The sequence below is a fragment of the Semicossyphus pulcher genome, unplaced genomic scaffold (assembly GCF_022749685.1).
Source record: "Semicossyphus pulcher isolate SPU_LCO1_2020_fin unplaced genomic scaffold, fSemPul1.0.p SCAF_18, whole genome shotgun sequence".
Taxonomy (NCBI): Eukaryota; Metazoa; Chordata; class Actinopteri; order Labriformes; family Labridae; genus Semicossyphus; species Semicossyphus pulcher.
The window spans coordinates 10668267-10685946 of NW_027211691.1; the positions used below are offsets into that span (position 1 = coordinate 10668267).

Here is a 17680-nt window from a genome sequence, read left to right on the forward strand (position 1 = left end):
CTCGAACATCGTTGCAAATTTGTTGGCAGCACATTTGATAAACAGATTGAATGAGTAATCGATACAGTAAAGACCTAACCACTGTAACATCTGTTTACTAACCTTGTTTCGGGCGCGTTTGCGACGTCAGACGGTGACACAGCAGAAAAGAAACCGAAAGGAGTATGCTTCACTGGCAATGGGAAAACAGACAATCTGCATCTATGAGCGGGTCTTCCCGAGTCTGAAAAACCTGCGTCAACGCGCTCATTTTGGTGGGAAAGGGGTATAAGTTTAAGTACTTGTAGCATTTAATACGGTTTAGGAAAAAATATCTAATTGCGATTGTTTTGACTTGTACTTCAATTTCAATATGATGCCATACTGAAGGGAATGATTGAAGAATCATTATTCTCATTTTCATAAAAAAAACGTGATTTTTGCGGGGATCGGTACCATCTGTATTTGATACTTAGATCTGTGTATGTGATGTGTAGGCCAGGACATCTCTGCAGCACACTACTTAAATTAAAACTGTATTTTGACGCACACTGTACCTTTAAGAAATTCAGCACCTCCTGTGATTTGAAAATGGTAGTAGGCCATATTGCGATTTCAATCAAATTTGAATCAGTTGTTCAGCCCTAATACGTCTCATGGACAAAATGTTTTCCGATGTGTTTTCAATATTTGACTCGGTGCGTACTGACCAAGTACATGTCTACTTTTGGGCAATTCTTGAACTTCTTTTCCTTTGTTACATAATAACTCTTCACTCACTGAAGGCTTCTCTGATGAACATTTTAACCTAGAAGAAAAACTTGAATTGAAGACGCTCTAGAAGCAGAGGTGCTCTGAGGATGTATCTACCTGTACGCTCAATCTAAAGGCGTATTTCATCTTCTCTTCATTTTAGTCATTTCGTCTGCATTAAAGCTCAGCAGCAACATTTAGCGTGCGTGTGTGTGCTTCGTCCGAGATGTGTGTTTATGTGTGTGTTTGTGGTAAGACCTTGACCTTGACTGCAGTCCCTAATGGAGGAGGCTGTTCTGTGAAAGACTCAAACTCCCCCCGCGGTACACCGGTATGTAGCAGCCCATAAAGCATGCTTAAGTCCCGCTCTGGTTTCAGGGAGTGGAACAGCCCCCTCCCACTCGCCGTGCCGCAGCCCGACCCCGCCCCTTCCTCACACTCTGAAATAGCCACGTCCTTGTCCCCACACGGAGCGCGGTGTGAGTCGGGGGTGTGTATATATGCAGCCGTGGTTGATTGAGGAGCAGATTGCTGGTGACAGGTCACACTGCGTTCCGTCCCTCCGACCCCCCAGATTAGCCACCCGGAGCCCTCCCCTCCCTCACCCTGCCCTCCCCTCCTCTGGGCCCCCACCTGTTGGGATCCCTCTGCTGCTCAGCTCTCTCCCTCACACACACACACACACACGCACACACGCACACACAGTGGACAACCTGCGTTAACAGAATTCTCTTATTTGTCCGTCACTCACTCTGCGGGCGATGAAGGCCATTACGAGTCATTAAGGTGCGTGTGTGTTGCCCGGCTGGGATGTGTGTGGGTTGAAAAGACGCCTGTCACAGCACGCTCTCATAATTGCCCTCTTAGCCAATTATCCCCCATTTAAAAGCAAGTCACCTGCTCTGCTCCATGTCCACACAAATGCACACACACACAGACTTGCACCGAATAAATAACAGAGAAACTTAATGTTAAATGGTTGTTTGTTCCTGACTGATATGTTTGTTTACTGTGCTGAAATGCTGCGTGTTGTAAAGCTTTCAGTTGTTTGTGTCCGTCTCATTCATACTGTTGTGTCTGCTTCTCCTTCAGATTCTGATGCACACCAAAGACATGGTGCAGAAGGTGGGTAACTAAAAAGTCTCTGTTTGTACTGACCATTCAATGTTATCTAGATATAGTCAAGAAAAAATAAGAATAAATTATTATATCAGGATAATTTGTCAGGTATCTCTATGTAGGTAAATATGACAATAACCACTCATTATCCATAAATTATTTCAGATGAGATGTTATTAATGATTTGGGGGACATGAACAATTTCAGGTAGCACGGTTACTAACAGGCAAGACAAAAGCTATTTAGACGAAATAAACAAAGAATAGAATAAGAAAAAGAGAGCTGCATACAACACAAGAGACAACTTTACTGTAAAATCCAGAATATAAGACTTACGACAAAACAAACAAATTACAGCCAACCATCTGTTTTCGCCATGTCAAGTTTGCAATCCTGCTAGCTACCAGTGTTGTAGCTAGCGTTCGCTGGCAGCCAACGCTTAAAACAGCAAAAAAACAGCACTGCGGCATGTTGTATATATTAGACGTTGTAGCGGCTCGCACCCAGAAAGCGTTTAAAGCGGAGACGTGACCTCGCCACTTAACAGCCGAATAGCGCCATCACCTGGGTAAAATACCGTAACACAATAACATACCTCTCTTACGCTTCTCTTTATACTGTATATTGGTCGCGATGGTATATAAGACGCAGCCCACTTTTTAGATGAAAAACAAAATGTGTTAAAAGTTCGTCTTATAAAAATGTGGTTAATTTCATTTACCGTAAAGTTTGGTGTATAACAAAGACTCCAGTAGTGACACTCTAGCAGCCATAATGTTATATGAACTGTTTACAGCTCTGGAAAACATTCAGAGACCACTGTAATAATATGTTTTTCTCTGGTTTTACTATTCATAGAGAGAGATCCTGTTTTAAGGAAAATAAAATGATTTATATACAGATAATATTAGGGTTCATAATTTTGTGTTTGTATGTAATGTATGTGTAATGGTAAATGGACTGTACTTATATAGCGCTTTTCTAGTCTTTGCAACCACTCAAAGCTGCTTTTACACTACATATCACATTCACCCATTCATACACTGATGGCAGAGGCTGCTACGTAAAGTGCCCAACTGTCAATCAGATAATATGCACACATTATACAGTAATGTAAAGTAGTATTGCAATGCCATGAAATAATTAGAACAATAGGAAGAGAATGATAAAAATACTGCTATTGAAAGACGACAAATAGAAATGTGATTCCATAGTGATAAAAAAAAAGAAAAAAAAAAGGGTAAAACGCATGGCAGCTTGTAATAGGGGTGGGACAAAATATCATCGTCCTGAACTGTGGGTTATTTGATTTGTTGAACTTCTGCTTAGGTGGTTGATGATTTCAGTTAAAGCAAACTGTATTGAGACCATTATTTTTTATTAGAAATTGACAAAAAAACAAAAAAAATTCCTGTGCAATTGATTCCTTTTTCGGGCCTAATTGAAGATAACAATTGTCTTTGCTGACTTCCATAACAATATTTGTTGTTTTATTTTCCTCTTGTGTGATTCAGATGAACCTGGAAGTCATCTACGGAGACACCGACTCCATCATGATCAACACCAACAGCAGGGCTCTGGAGGAAGTCTTCAAACTGGGCAACAAGGTTGGTGAAGAGAATTAATGTCATCCTTCTCTTTAGTTAATTCATACATGTTTAACTTAATGCACATGTGTTCATGATTCCCAGGTGAAGGCAGAAGTAAACAAGCTCTACAAACTGCTGGAGATCGACATCGACGGAGTGTTTAAGTCACTGTTGCTGCTAAAAAAGAAGAAGTACGCTGCCTTGGTGGTGGAGAACCACGGCGAAGGACGATACAGCGTCAAGCAGGAGCTTAAAGGCTTGGACATCGTCCGCAGAGATTGGTGTGGCCTGGCCAAGGAGTGCGGAAAGTATGTTAGTTTAACCAAGCGCACTTTTGACTGAAAGCTTCAGTGAGATTTATTTTCCCTTGCTAGTGTTACCACATCAATGTCTTACAATTCCTCTCCTCTGATCTTGCAGCTACGTGATCGGTCAAATCTTGTCGGACCAGAATCGTGACGTCATTGTGGAGAACATCCAGAAACACCTGGTGGAGGTGGGAGAGAAAGTAGCAGCTGGAGACATACCGCTCAACCAGTATGAGATACACAAGGTGAGGACAAGCCTGTGTTTTTACTCCTCAAAAGAAAAGCCCTGAATTGTAGTTGGCTGGGTTGTGTTCATCCTCAGTTGCCTTCACTTGCACCTGCGGTTCACAGTTTGTATTTGCTATTACCTGTGTGTTCATGGTTACCCTCTTTCCTCCAGGCTCTGACTAAAGACCCTCAGGACTATCCAGACAAGAAGAGCCTCCCTCACGTCCACGTGGCTCTGTGGATCAACACCCAGGGCGGTCACCGGGTCAAAGCTGGTGATACAGTCTCTTACATCATCTGCAAGGTGTGCATATGATGGAAACAAAAACATCTTATGCTTTTCTATATTTTTGGCTACATCATCTAAAGTACTCAAACGACTGAACCTCTTTTCTGACTACCGCAGGACGGCTCCACGCTGGCAGCCAGTCAGAGAGCCTACGCTCTCGAGCAGCTCCAGAAGCAGGAGAACCTCAGCCTGGACACTCAATACTACCTCGCCCAGCAGGTCCACCCTGTGGTGTCCCGAATCTGTGACCCCATCGAGGGCATCGACAGCGTGCTCATAGCCACGTGGCTGGGTAAGTTAATGAAAGACTGTAGAAGACTCGACTCAAGATCAACACAAACTGAAAGTAGCTTTAATTAATTTAATTGGTGTTGTCGACATTAACTTGATTAATCGTCTGCATTAAGTGACGTATAAGAATTCTCAATTGCAGTTTAAGGACGAACGGTTTTATAAATACACACCGGCCTTGAGGTATTTGTGGGACACAGCTTACTTTGAGTGATGGCACTAATCCCTCTTTATGTATGTGTTAGCATCAGTCATGTTAGTCCTGTTTTATGGTCTGTTGACAGCTGAGGCAGCCAAACATAGAAAAGCTGTCACACCTAATATCACAACAGACGTATAAAAGCACAAAATAGACGTTTCATTGTTGGCTAATAGTCGTAAAATTAAGTGTTTAGCCTGCTTTGCCAAGTCTAGTTTAAATATTTGTTCTTATTATTCTAGATTAATGCTGAAAAGAGAAATGAAACACAATAAAGCAATCTTTTGCCCTCGTCAGGTCTGGACCCGGGTCAGTTCCGGGCTCACCAGCAGTACCAGAGGGAGGAAGAAGCCGACAGCACGCTGGGAGCTCCAGTCCAGCTGACCGACGAGGAACGCTACAAAGACTGTGAGAGGTTCACCTTCCCCTGCCCTCAGTGTGGCACCGACAACATCTACGACAGCGTCTTTGAAGGAGCTGTGAGTAGATGAACACAAAAGTCCTTTATCAATATTCTGCTGTGTTTATATATGATTCTCATTCTCATAGATAGTCTAAAACACAGACTGCATAAAAAGATAGACGACATGACAGCTCCCTAAAAGTGAAGACAAACCCTCTCTATCGCCCCCTGCTGACTGGCTATAGGTCATAAAGCCCGCCTCCTCCATGTTAACAGATGGGACATCAGTCAAACTATAAAATCAAAATACACACTAAATACATTTTTCTCAAACATGGTTTCTGTCAGTATAGCTAGTTATTATCATGCTGATTTACATCCAAGTGTTATTTTTAATTAGTTATTTGATGCTGTAAAAAGGATGATTGACAGCTCTAATACGGCTCCTGCAGCCGATCTGTTCCAGATTAGCAGAGTGGCGCACAAGATGGCAGCGCCTGTCTCGGGGGTATTTCGGCTTCAAATAAGTAAAATTAGAGTAAAAGGAGAGGCGCTGTCTTTATATACAGTCATTGATCTAAAAGACTTATTCTTGGGCCTTTTAGAAGTTTGAAAGGTTTTTTTTATTTTGATCTCTGCAAAGAGCTTTTTTGTCCAAGAGGAATAATCATCTACACCATCTAAAGGGAAACGCTTTTAAAACGGCACCAGCTGATCATCTGCATAAGAAGCTGTGTTACTGTTAGCAGAGTGTACATAATAAAGTCGGTTTATATCAAACCTATGTATCTTAGGCTGAAGCAAAAGAACAAATTGATGTGTTAAAATCGCAGATGTGCCAAGAAAGACTAAAATGAAAAAGAAAACTAGTCTTTCATTGGATTAATCAGTGGAGACGTGGATAAAGACCCTGAGAGTCAAACTTCCTGTGAAGGATTCATGCTTTAGTCATCCTCCATATTGTGTCTCTGCCTGTATTTTTAGACAGCTGCCTGGCTCCAATACGGACTCTGTTTTCATTGGCATAGTTTGGACTCCACAACTTGAAAAGCCTTCCCTTAACCCCTGCTGCTCTGTGGACCCACACACACACACACACTGAGCTCCTGCCATTTGTCAGGCCAAGGTCGAGTGTGCTTGTGTGTGTGTGTGTGTGTGTGTTATCGGCTTCTAATGAGGAGCAGGGCACGCAGCCTTTTCTTGTCTGAAAGACGCCAATAAAACTGACAACCGTCTGTCCTCTGCTGGCGGAGAGAACTTACATTAAATTAAAAAAGGAGTGTTTTACACACATCCTTCGAACGGTTGATAACATTACATACTTCAGCAGATACGCTGACATGCTTTATAAGGAGGTAGACGCACTCGCACAGGAAAGAAAACCCTTACTTTGATGTTCAAACAGGAAATGTTGGATCTATCAGAGTGATTCAAAACTTTCGGCTGATTATTGGTGTTAACTGGTGTTAATTTCCCACCATGCGTCAGAGCCTTGCACGCACACACACACAGATAAGACAGGAAGTTAATTAGGGTGGTGAACATGGTCTAACAGCTCAGTGAGAGGGGAGGACAGATGGGCCTTGACTCCGCCACTGACACCGAGCCAGAGATGGTAGGAGGAGGCGGTGATGGATGATGGAGGACAGACAGAGGAGGAAAGTTGTTTGACGGGGGCAGCAGCAGAAGGGAATGAAAAGATTAAATGTGGAGGGATAAAAAAGCTGGACGGAGCTGCAGGGGTTTTCCTGAGTTGTAACAGAGCGTTTAATATCCCACATCAGGCAGTTCAATCAAAGCGCTGTTAAGCTGCTCAGGTGGACACTTGACATTTCAAATGTTTATAAAGCTGTTTTGTTGAAAGGCTCAAAAGTGCAGACATGAGGTGGTAACAGACGACAGTCGGTCGAGGAGTGATGAAGCTGCGAGATATCTTTTTCCTCACAACTCAAAACAAACACAAAAAACACTTTGTCTCTTTTTGTAGTTTCATGAAATAGTTTAGCAATAAAATAACTTAGTGTTGTTTAATTATAATCCAGTTAGAACTTGTTTGGGAGGGAGAGGTCTGTTATCAAATGAAGTTTGGAATGAAACACATGTGATAAAAGAGCAGGAGGGGAGGAGAGATCTCGTAGAGCGAAGAAGGGAGGATGCTTTCATCCAGAACAGACGAGCAATAAGAAGAGGAAAGGAAGTAGAGATGTTCCAATGACATTTTTCTTAACGATTGTAGTGCCTAAATTTAAACAAGACAAATTTGTATCCAAGGAAGACAGTGTTTCCGGCCGAAGCAACAAAACCAGTGTCCTCATGAGTATTTCCATGTCGGATGCTGTGGTCCATTTATCCAGCATTGTCTTTGTAATAAACAACCCATTATTCAGACCATAAGATAAACATAAAACAGATCAACTTAACTTAAATTCACAAACATGTTGTCCACTTTGTCACATGGTAAAAAACTCTTTGCTTCCATTCCCACACCCGGCTACAATCGCCTGGAGTCTTAGCTTTATGCACAATTAACCAAGGATCCGTCCAGTGTCCGGTGTCTGAGTTTCATTCTAATACGAAACAATCTTGGTTACAAAGTGTCTCATGCATAGATAAAAGAAACACAAAGTAAAACCTGCAAATGCAACCTAAGCCCCTTTTACATTGCGATTCCTCAACAGCGCTATAACGTGGCTCCTACGCAAACCAAGCAATGCCGGCGTGAAGCTGCCCCAGTGTGTGTTTTTACATTCCGTTCCAGCTTGCTGAAGCAAAATATGGGACGGGGCTCCGCCGTTTATACTTGCACCATTTTGCCTCTGTTTTTTCACCTCTGTTACTACCTCCGATGTCGGCTCAAAGGCGGGACAACTTCGCCCCACCATACCGCCTTTGGGAGTTTTGCAATAAAGACAAGGTGTCTTAAAGGAGCAGTTCTCTCCTGGAAAAAGCCACTGTCAGTCAAAGCTGGTGTTCTCTGTAATCGATAGAAGCAATAATATTTGAAATTGGCGCCAAAGCTGTGGAGAAAGTTGTACAAACAGCTCATGGTTTCGCCCATTCTACATTCCTACAACACCCAGCGTGCATTGCGCCCCTCCCTCTGAAAGGAGCGGCCCAGACGCTGGAGTTAAATACTACCATTTCACTGCAGGCAATGGCTCAGAGCGGGACAGAATCTGAAATACGACGAACATACGGGTGGATCATCTAAAAAATCTTCAGTGAAGTCTACATTTCAAACCTGACGATTTTGAACGAGACATGACATCGGAGGCGACTTTTTTTTCCTACCATACTTGCATTAGCTCCCCATAATAGCATGATAGGACTGAGGTTGGAAATCAGCGAACTGGCCGTTTATGCTAGCAGTGTAAAAGGAGCTCTAGATGGGAGTATTGGCTGATACCTGTTAACCTTCCAATACCACTGTAAACAAATTTGCTTTATTTTTTAGATAAGTTTAGATTTGAGTGCAGGAGAAACCCTGACTTTATTTTGTTAATATCAACTTGAAAATTGTTTAAAACTGTGTCTTTATAGTGCTTTATTACATTATTGCTGTGTAGCCAGGCTACTGTTTGGAGAAAAAGAAACAACTCAATATGTTGGGGGGCTAATAAGTTACGCTGGTTGAACTCTCTGATGGCAGTATTACATTACAGGCGCTATCAGAGGCATTTGTGACACTGGTAGAGGTACTGGAACTCTGAAGGGCCGAGCAGGATGGACTGGGACAGAGAGGGTTAATATGTTTAGCTGCATATAAGAGAAGTTAAATGACTTGAACTTGCAGAAAATGGTGCTTTCTTTTTTTCCAGAAACGGGAACAATGTAGGCAAACAAAAAGAGCCTGTGTGGCTGGGTGGGGGGGTGTCACAAGCTTACTTGTGTGTCGCTGACTTCTCTGCAGAAACCTTTTTTTTTTCTGCTGTCAATGTGACACTTAAATGGAGTTCAGGTTTAAAGGAGTGAGTGTTTAAAGCTGTTATATTTAGTGTAATTGTTATGTACTGCGGCTACTTTTTTATTGCATTAACTATAAGCCTTGCTGTCAGGTGGACAATTCAGGGCTACTGGGGTCACGTTGACCTGTTTTCTTCAGGCTACAATATTGTTCAAATTGACTGGACCCAGGGGAGCTTTAAGCCCGTACCACTAACCCTTTTACGCTTGTGACATGTGCTCTGTGCAGGTTTAAATGTACTGGTCTAGGTGCTAATTTATGGAGCTGCTTTTGTAATTACAGGGTTAAAAATCCACCCGTTTGTGCAATCTGGTCTCACTGAGTAGAATAAATGCTCCACTTTACATCCATAAGACCCACATACTCTCCCATTTTAAACCCTTTTTATGTCCTTAAATTAGATTTATTATATATAAACTGCAATAACCTGTAACTACAACTCCCAAGGTGCATTTCTCTTAGAAACAGCTAATCACAGAACATGTTACCTGTGCTTCTAAACAATGGTTAAGGTTAGGGTGTATCACACGAGAGCAGACTGTCGCAGAGGGTGGAGACACAATATTGATTGATCTTGTACACAGTCTCTCACGGTTCAAACCAGTTGCTCCTCCCTAACCTACACTCAGCTGACTGATGGTGAGGTGGGGTTTAATCTGATCCACGGAGATGGTCAGAGCATCCTCCATCCCAATCTGACATCGTAAATGTGCGTATACTGGTCCCATAGATTGTGCTCTTAAGAAAATCTGCAGTTTCAGATTTGCGAAAATGCATTACAAGCTAGGAAGACAGCTTATTTATCTCTTAACTCGTTGCAACCAGAAGTCCTTCCTCCAAGGAGAGGGTCATTTCTCTAATACCAATGAGTCAGCCTCACATGCCTGCCGTTTTTTAAGACTTTCTTATCAAACAGCACTTAAACTGCATTCAAGTGAAGATGTTTGAAACCCTTACGATAGACAAATGTTTTTATGTATATATGTACATTTTTTGAAAAGAGTTTTTTAATCGACGGCTACAAGGGGTGGGTCATGAATTTAGAAAATTTGAATAGTCAATTTATAAAAAATAAAAGCGACTATCGTCTCATCTTGAAGATATACAGTCATATACCATTGTTTTTACCAGCGCCTGGTTGTGAGTTTGTGCTACCACCAGACAGTGGCTGTAGCGCATCTGAAAGCTGTTTGCTAACCGCCATCAAATAACAAAAGAAGAAGAAAGCATTAATACGAGGTGACGGTAAAGCGGGCGTGGTGCTGTGAGATTCGGAAACAGAGGTATATGCAGAGGGCCTTTCTCACACTCCGTGGCGGAGTGAACTCGGTCTGATGTCACACTCACAGCTGAAAGGTGCGCCCTTCGTTAAGGCGAATGGATTGAATACAGCGCCGAGCTTTGAGACGAACTCCCCTCACTCCAGCAGAGACAGGAAATGTGTGTAAGCGTGGTTTCATGTCACACAAATAATACAAGCGACGTAAATACCAGTGAGGCAGAGTCATTAAAATCAGTCCATCTGATGTTTTTGCAACTGTCCCCGTAAATATAAAACACTTTAAGCTTTTCACTTGTATCGTTTCTAGACAAGAAAAGTGTTTATTAGATCCTGAATTAACTTTAAGCCGCTCTTCAGGGGTGATCTTCTAAGAATTGTCCCAGTGAAATTTGATAGTACTTTAGCTTGAAATGCCCATCCCTACGGCGAATGATTATGTGTGAATATAAATAAAATATAAATTAATCCATTGTCATTGCACATGTTCTCCTCCTCAGGGATTAAAGATGGAGCCCAGCCTGCTGCAATGCTGTCACGTCCCCTGTGGGAGCCGCCCCATCGACTACCCTGTCAACATCAGCAACAAACTGCTTCTTGACATCCGTCGCCATATCAAAAAATACTACTCTGTAAGTACTTCCAGATTCCCAGTGTGCACACTCGTGTGTGTGTGAGAATCAAACTGCTGATTCTTCCATAAAACTCTGCTGCACACACACTTAAAAACACAAGCACGCTAACATTCATGTCTTTACTTCTTCACCACCTGCAGGGCCACAAATGGACTTAATTTAGTTTTCATTCAGTGTCTAATGCAGCAACTTGTGAGAGTAGCACAGCTGGACAGCTTTCGAGTCTCTCATATTTTACCCTCTCCACTTGTTTTTTAACCCTTTCTCCGCGTGTACAGTTCAGTTAAACTTGCACAAAGTTTAACGTGTTTATTTGATTGAAAATACACACACAGTGTCGATCTTATTACAAGCTCGAGAGAAACTGAGGCGTATAGCATGAAATAGTCCCGCAAAGCAGCTGTAATTGGGTTTGACTGTATTTAACACAACATGGGATGCAACAGATGCAGCTGTGGTGGGAGAAGCCGTGGAAAAGATGTGGAACAAGAGATGAAGGAAACCTCAGCAGGACACTGTGCTGACATTTACAACCAAAGAGCGCAACATGGAAAAAGCAGCAGAGAGATTTGAGGGAGCATGATCCATGAAAAAACACTTATAGGCCATTTTTAGTTTGAATACCAAGTTTAACGTGCACTTTTTTTTTAGATGGTAGGGAGGAATTTAAGTGGAAAAATGGCTCATTTGAGAAGCTAAAAATAAATCCAGTCAGACGTGTTTCCGCTCAAAGATGGAGCAGATTTGTCTCATTAATACAGGGCTTCTCTTTAGGGCTTTAAAGAACACTTATTAGCCTTACAGGGTCAGTTACTTCTGATCTAAAATGTGAAGATATGTATCATTAGCTATCTTCATTGCTACATTTTCAAATCTATAGATCTACAGAGCTGAAGACCACATATATATCAAGAAAGGCAAAAGCACACTGCTATATGACAAGTTCATGTTTAATACACATAAATCCAGAGATGCTACAACTAAATCTTTGTTGTTTTTGTCGAGCAATTGATTAAATCTTTAGCTAAATTAGCAAAAACACTACGACACATTTGAACACATCATTCAGACGTCACATCAACACTTATTGATTAGAATAATAAGTTGGGTGGAGTATCACAGGCTGCCATCAAACCGATACCATTACCCATAATGCACCTGCCCACCCCCAACAATGCATTGCAAACTGCTACTACCTTGCCAGACAAATTCAGCCATCAAAATTAGTTTATTCTTCCTAGAGGATGATCCTAATGACTGGGCAGTCAGTGACTCTAGGAGCAACAACAGCTTCATTTATTCAGTCAAATATCACAATGTTTCCTCTATCGTCACATCAGTTTCACGTTTGTAGTTAGTTTTGGTCCAACCACAGGTACAGGTGATTCTGTAACTCTTAAAAGCCTTATTCAAAACATTGTCTTTTGACCAGATCCCAGAAAAGCTAATCAGTGTCATCAATAAATGTTTGTAGTCATTTAGAACTCTGCTGAAAGTATTATTCATGATCGACGGCACATCAACATGTTAGCATGCTAACATTAGCATTCAGCCCTGATAAAGCTGCTAGCAGGACTTGAGATCCTTGATCCTGGATCCTGTCCCATCTTATCTTGTAATCAGTTAAACTAACACATTGATCTTATCACTAGTCACACGTCATGAACGTTTGCTCTTTGTCCCAGAAGATTGATGCATGTTTTAATCTAATCCTGCCTAATTTTTTTAGCTAAAATCTCAGAAAAAATGGCCTTCATCTGATATGTTGAAAAGTTTCCCATCCAGTGTAAAAACTCATTTATACATCTGCGTTGAAGCTGCAGACCCGAGCCCGACGATACCCTCCCCAGAAAATGCAACTACAGTCGCATCTCAACTAAATTGCGGAGGACTCTGTGCTTGATGCTCTAATGTTTACAGCTATATTGCCCATGCACTCATTTCAGAAAAAAAGTGTGCACATTATAAACTCCTACTTAAAGTTTTAATCTTCAAGATCTCAAGAGTGATGTTCTCTTTGATGGTCGCTTTCCTTCTTAGACTGTTTGCCTTCATCTGAGCGTCGAATTTCTTTCTTTTTCTTTGGATTTTCACTTATTTTTGAAGTTGTATCTGTAGTCATCCATCTTTTCTTTGTTTGTTCAGCCATAGTAGATTACTGTTTACTCGCAGAGACCAGAAGCAGCCACATAGCTCCGCCTATGGAAGGTGATGGAAAATGCGTTACTAACTGGCCTCTGCCAGACACCCAGTCTGTATTACTGTAAATGCAAAGGCTCAATCACCATTGTGTTACCTCATTCGGCGATAGATAGTGACTTAACAGACATTTATTTAAATAACAATCTTCGAGATTATCACCTTAAAGAGGCTCTTAATTACAGTTCTTAAATACTCACCAACAAGCCCGAAAAAATCTCAACACAGCAGCATAGAAACCCCAAGGCAAGTAGGATTCATGCGTTGTAAATGCAGCACGACACAGAAGCACCAGCAGGTTCGGCATAGATTTAACCCAAGTTTAAATCAGGCTCAAATCTTATTTATGTTTGATTTATTATTTGCAAACTTTTAAATTCCTTTTAGAGCGATTAGAATCAGTTTACAGAGCAAGTTGTTACAGTGCGGTATCCTGAGAGTGAAGAAAACTGGATGGTGTTGTTTTTGTAAGGGTCTCTCTCTCTCTCTCCTGGTCGCTTCAAACACCTTGAGCTTCAGTGAGTGGAATGCACTGTCTGTAAAAGTGTGTGAGTGTGTGTGTGTGTGTGTGTGTGAGTTACTCTCCCACAGTGCTGAACAGAAATCAATTAGTTTGGTGAATGTGTGCGGAGCGAGTCCCCCTCAACCCCTTTGTCACGATGTGTGAAACAGCTGCTACCACTGAATACTTACACCTCACACAGCAACACACACACACACACACACAGTGAACAGCGGTGGACACAGCACACACAGCGAGGCAATGAAGAGGGGTAATATTGTGTAATTAAGGATTCCTTTCAGGCCGAGGGAGAGTTCAAACAGAGCTGTTTGTCCGGCCAGATAGACTGAAAGCTCTGCACCTCTGTGTGTGTGTGTGTGTGTGTGTGTGTGTACACCAATATATGTGTATGTGTGTCGCTGTCTTAAGCCAGGACCACAGAGACATTAATCATTAGTGAAATTACCTCCTGCCCCCCCCCCTCTCATCCCGACCATTATCAATAAAGCACCCTGAGAATGGGCAAACACTTGTTCACTCCTCACTCTCTCTCACACACACACACACACGCACACACATAAACACACACACACACTCTGCTGTCATCCTTTCCTCTCGTCCCGCTGCTGTCTCTGGCAAAATGAGAGATTCGCTTGTTTCCTGAACCACCCAATTCTTCCTTTTCTTTTTTTCTTTTTTTTTTAACCCCTCCCGTCTAACCACCGTTGCCATGGCATTTAACAAATTATTGCAATTACCCTCGTCATGTGGGTCGCCCCTGGAAACGGGCTGAGGGGCAAGAGAAGAAAGGGGGATGGAGGGAGAGAAAAGGGTGAATGAAGACCGGAGAAGGTGATAATCCTGTTTTGAACAAAAGGTCAAATTGTTGAATAGAGAAGCTTTGATTAAGCGGAGGAGGTACAAAGTGGAACCGTTTGAGCTCTATTCATTGTGTGTGTGTGTGCGTGTGTGTGCGAGTGTGCGTGCGTAGACCGATTTTAGGTCTTTTCACTTTAGAGCTGGAAGTGTCGAAACACAAAAACCAGTTAGAGCTCTCTCTGGTGCTTCTGTGTGTGTTTGTGTGTGTGTGTGTGGCAGGTGGATTCCTCTGCTACAGGAGTCATGTCAAAGAGGCTTCTCCACATTGTTAACAGTAACAATAGAGCTGAGTCAATGAACAGATAAGTTGGTTAAGAGAACATTAATCAGAAACTGTTTTGATAATTTAGTAATTTGCTTGTTTTTTTATGTTATTTTTTAAGGTCCTGAAAGTGAAGTGAAGATTTCTGAACTTTAAAACTATCAATTTCATTTCAAGTTGTTTTCAGTGTTGATGCTCTTTAAATGAATGTTGGTTGTTGCATTTTTTACATAGCCTGACTCGGACAAGATGGGAAAAGTTCACACCAAGGTGGCCACTATTGATCGTTTATACAATCAATTTCATTTAATCAATCATCGTTTTTATTAAACCTTTATTTAACCAGGAAAAAAGCTAAGAGTGTCCTGGCAAAGACAGGCAGCAGCACATTTAACAACGTTTCTAACAAGCAATGAGCAGCCATACATACAAACATAACACAGGATACATGACTGTAATACAAGAAAGGAGCAAAATAACAAGTGCAACCAGTCAAACTTTAACCGCTTTCCCACTGGGCAGAGACCCGCTAACACCCGGCTTTTTTTGCTTACTGGGAAAGGCTACAATCGGCATTCAGACCCGGGTCACATGACTCTGCAGTAGACCCGGGTAATTAATCGCCTCGTCTCCAATCGGCATTGATGGGAACACAAAACCTGTGTCAACACGCTAATCTCACACCGTTTCTGGCGCAATGTTATGCTCCGTCGGTAACTTCTGCGACTCCTCGTCATCTCAGCTACAAATTTACCGCTTTCCCACTGGGCAGAGACCCGCTAACACCCGGCTTTTTTGCTTACTGGGAAAGGCTACAATCAGCATTCAGACCCGGGTCACATGACTCTGCAGTAGACCCGGGATTGATGGGAACACAAAACCCGTGTCGACATGCTAATCTCACACCCTTTCAGGCGCGATGCTATGCTCTTTCGGTAACTTCTGCAACTCCTCGTCATCTCGGCTACAAATTCCATCCATCTCCGTCCGAGCAGCGCTCGAACATCGTTCCACATTTGTCGGCGCAGAGTTTGTTAAACAGACTGAATGAGACCTAACCACCGTAACATCTTCCGTTTACTAACCCTGTAATGTGCACGTTTGTGACGTCAGACGGTGACGCAGCAGAAAAGAGACCAACAGGAGTATATTCCACTGGCAATGGGAAAAAAGACAATCGGCATTTGTAAGTGGGTCTTCCCAGGTCTGAAAAACCTGCGTCAACGCCTCTAAATTATTCAAGATCCCCTTAAAAGCATCATGAGACACATTCTTTAAGTTCCAGGTGTTTTTTTAATTGGTTCCAAGTAAAGGGGGCAGCAAACTAAAATATCTTTTTGCCCAGTTCAGTTTATTATTATTATTTAGATAGTAAGAAAAATTATAATCTCCATTTCTCCAGAGTTAAATGTTATGTCTAAAGCAAAGCTGCAGAGATAAGTCGATTATTCATCGGTCAATCAAAAGGAATCGGCTGTTTTTTTTGCTGTTGATTAACTATTGAAGTCATGTTTCCAGTAAAGGATTCCAGGTTGTCTCATGTAAAAAGTTGCAGGCTTTTTTCGACCTGTATGATATTGAAATTAATATTTATACGGGTTAGACGATTGTTGGTTGAAAGAAGACATTTAGTGATGTCACCATGTGCTCGTGGATATTGGGAGGAGAATTTATCAGTATTTCCTGACACTTAATGGAAAAACAATTAGTACAAAAATAGGTATTTAATATGGAAAAAAAGGCCACGACAACTGAAGAAAATGTGGAGAAATTGGTTAAAAAAATTGTATTTGATCAACATTTCTGGATTATTTTGCTTGAAAAATGACTTAAATAACGCATACTTAATCTAATTTATCGGTTGATTATAATAAATATCGACCAACCTTTAAACAAACTGTCGTAGTGAGGAGTTTAAGTGTCAAAAAACAGCCACACAGACTACAGAATATTTTAAACTACTTGTAAATTAGTGTCCACAGAGTGTCCAGCCTCGTACAGTAAGTGTGAGAGGTTTATGAAGAGATGAGGGTGTTTAAACTGAGCGAGCAGACAAAGAAGAGGCAGCAGAGAGAGGGTAGATTTCGCGGTGGGCCCTGTCGCGGCCTGGTCTCGCCTCTGTTTGGTTAAATTATGTGGAACTCATTTGACGTCTGCATTCAGTGTGTCAGGTATCCACTGCTATAATTATGCAATTATGAGCCTTTATTCTCTCACGTCCGACTGTACACCCCCCCCCCCCCCCTCACCCACCCTCGCTCCGGCGAAATGCCTCAATTAGACTTTTTTTCCCTCTCCTTCCTCTTCCCTTGTGTGCTCCTTGTGTTTAGTCCTCTCTGTGTCGCTCTCGTGTGTCTTATTTTTATTTGGAACCATTATACTGTGTATGTCTTTACCAGAGAGGCCGAAGCGATCTCTTTTCCCATGATGCTCGGCTTTTTGTTCAAGACTGGCAGAGGTGTTTGGATAATTAGTCCTGGCGCTGGGGTTTGTGGGTAAAGCTGTGAACTCTGGGACTTTCTAATTGATTTGGGACATATGTGTGTGTGTGTGTGTGTGTGTGTGTGTGTGTGTGTGTGTGTGTGTGTGTGTGTGTGTGTGTGTGTGTGTGTGTGTGTGTGTGTGTGTGTGTGTGTGTGTGTGTGTGTAAGCGTGTGTTTTTGGTTGCAATTTAGAGGAGATTGGTCTTTCGGAGAGAATATGCGTGTGGGTATGCGTGTGGGTGTGGCTGCCTTAAGCTCTCCTCCCACCGCCTCGTCTTACATTTTCTGTATAGTTGCATGGTTGTAATAATAAAAGAAA

At 42.1% G+C, this 17680-nt stretch overlaps 1 protein-coding gene across 1 annotated transcript in view; it reads left to right on the forward strand.

Moving 5' to 3' along the window:
• Positions 1-17680, forward strand: part of pola1 (polymerase (DNA directed), alpha 1) — a 59670-nt gene that overhangs the window by 20087 nt on the left and 21903 nt on the right. The window contains exons 27-34 of the mRNA XM_069667280.1: positions 1825-1857; positions 3366-3458; positions 3543-3748; positions 3861-3993; positions 4149-4280; positions 4383-4557; positions 5053-5234; positions 10902-11033. Coding sequence (XP_069523381.1) covers positions 1825-1857; positions 3366-3458; positions 3543-3748; positions 3861-3993; positions 4149-4280; positions 4383-4557; positions 5053-5234; positions 10902-11033 — 1086 coding nt within the window. The remainder of the gene's footprint in view (positions 1-1824; positions 1858-3365; positions 3459-3542; positions 3749-3860; positions 3994-4148; positions 4281-4382; positions 4558-5052; positions 5235-10901; positions 11034-17680) is intronic.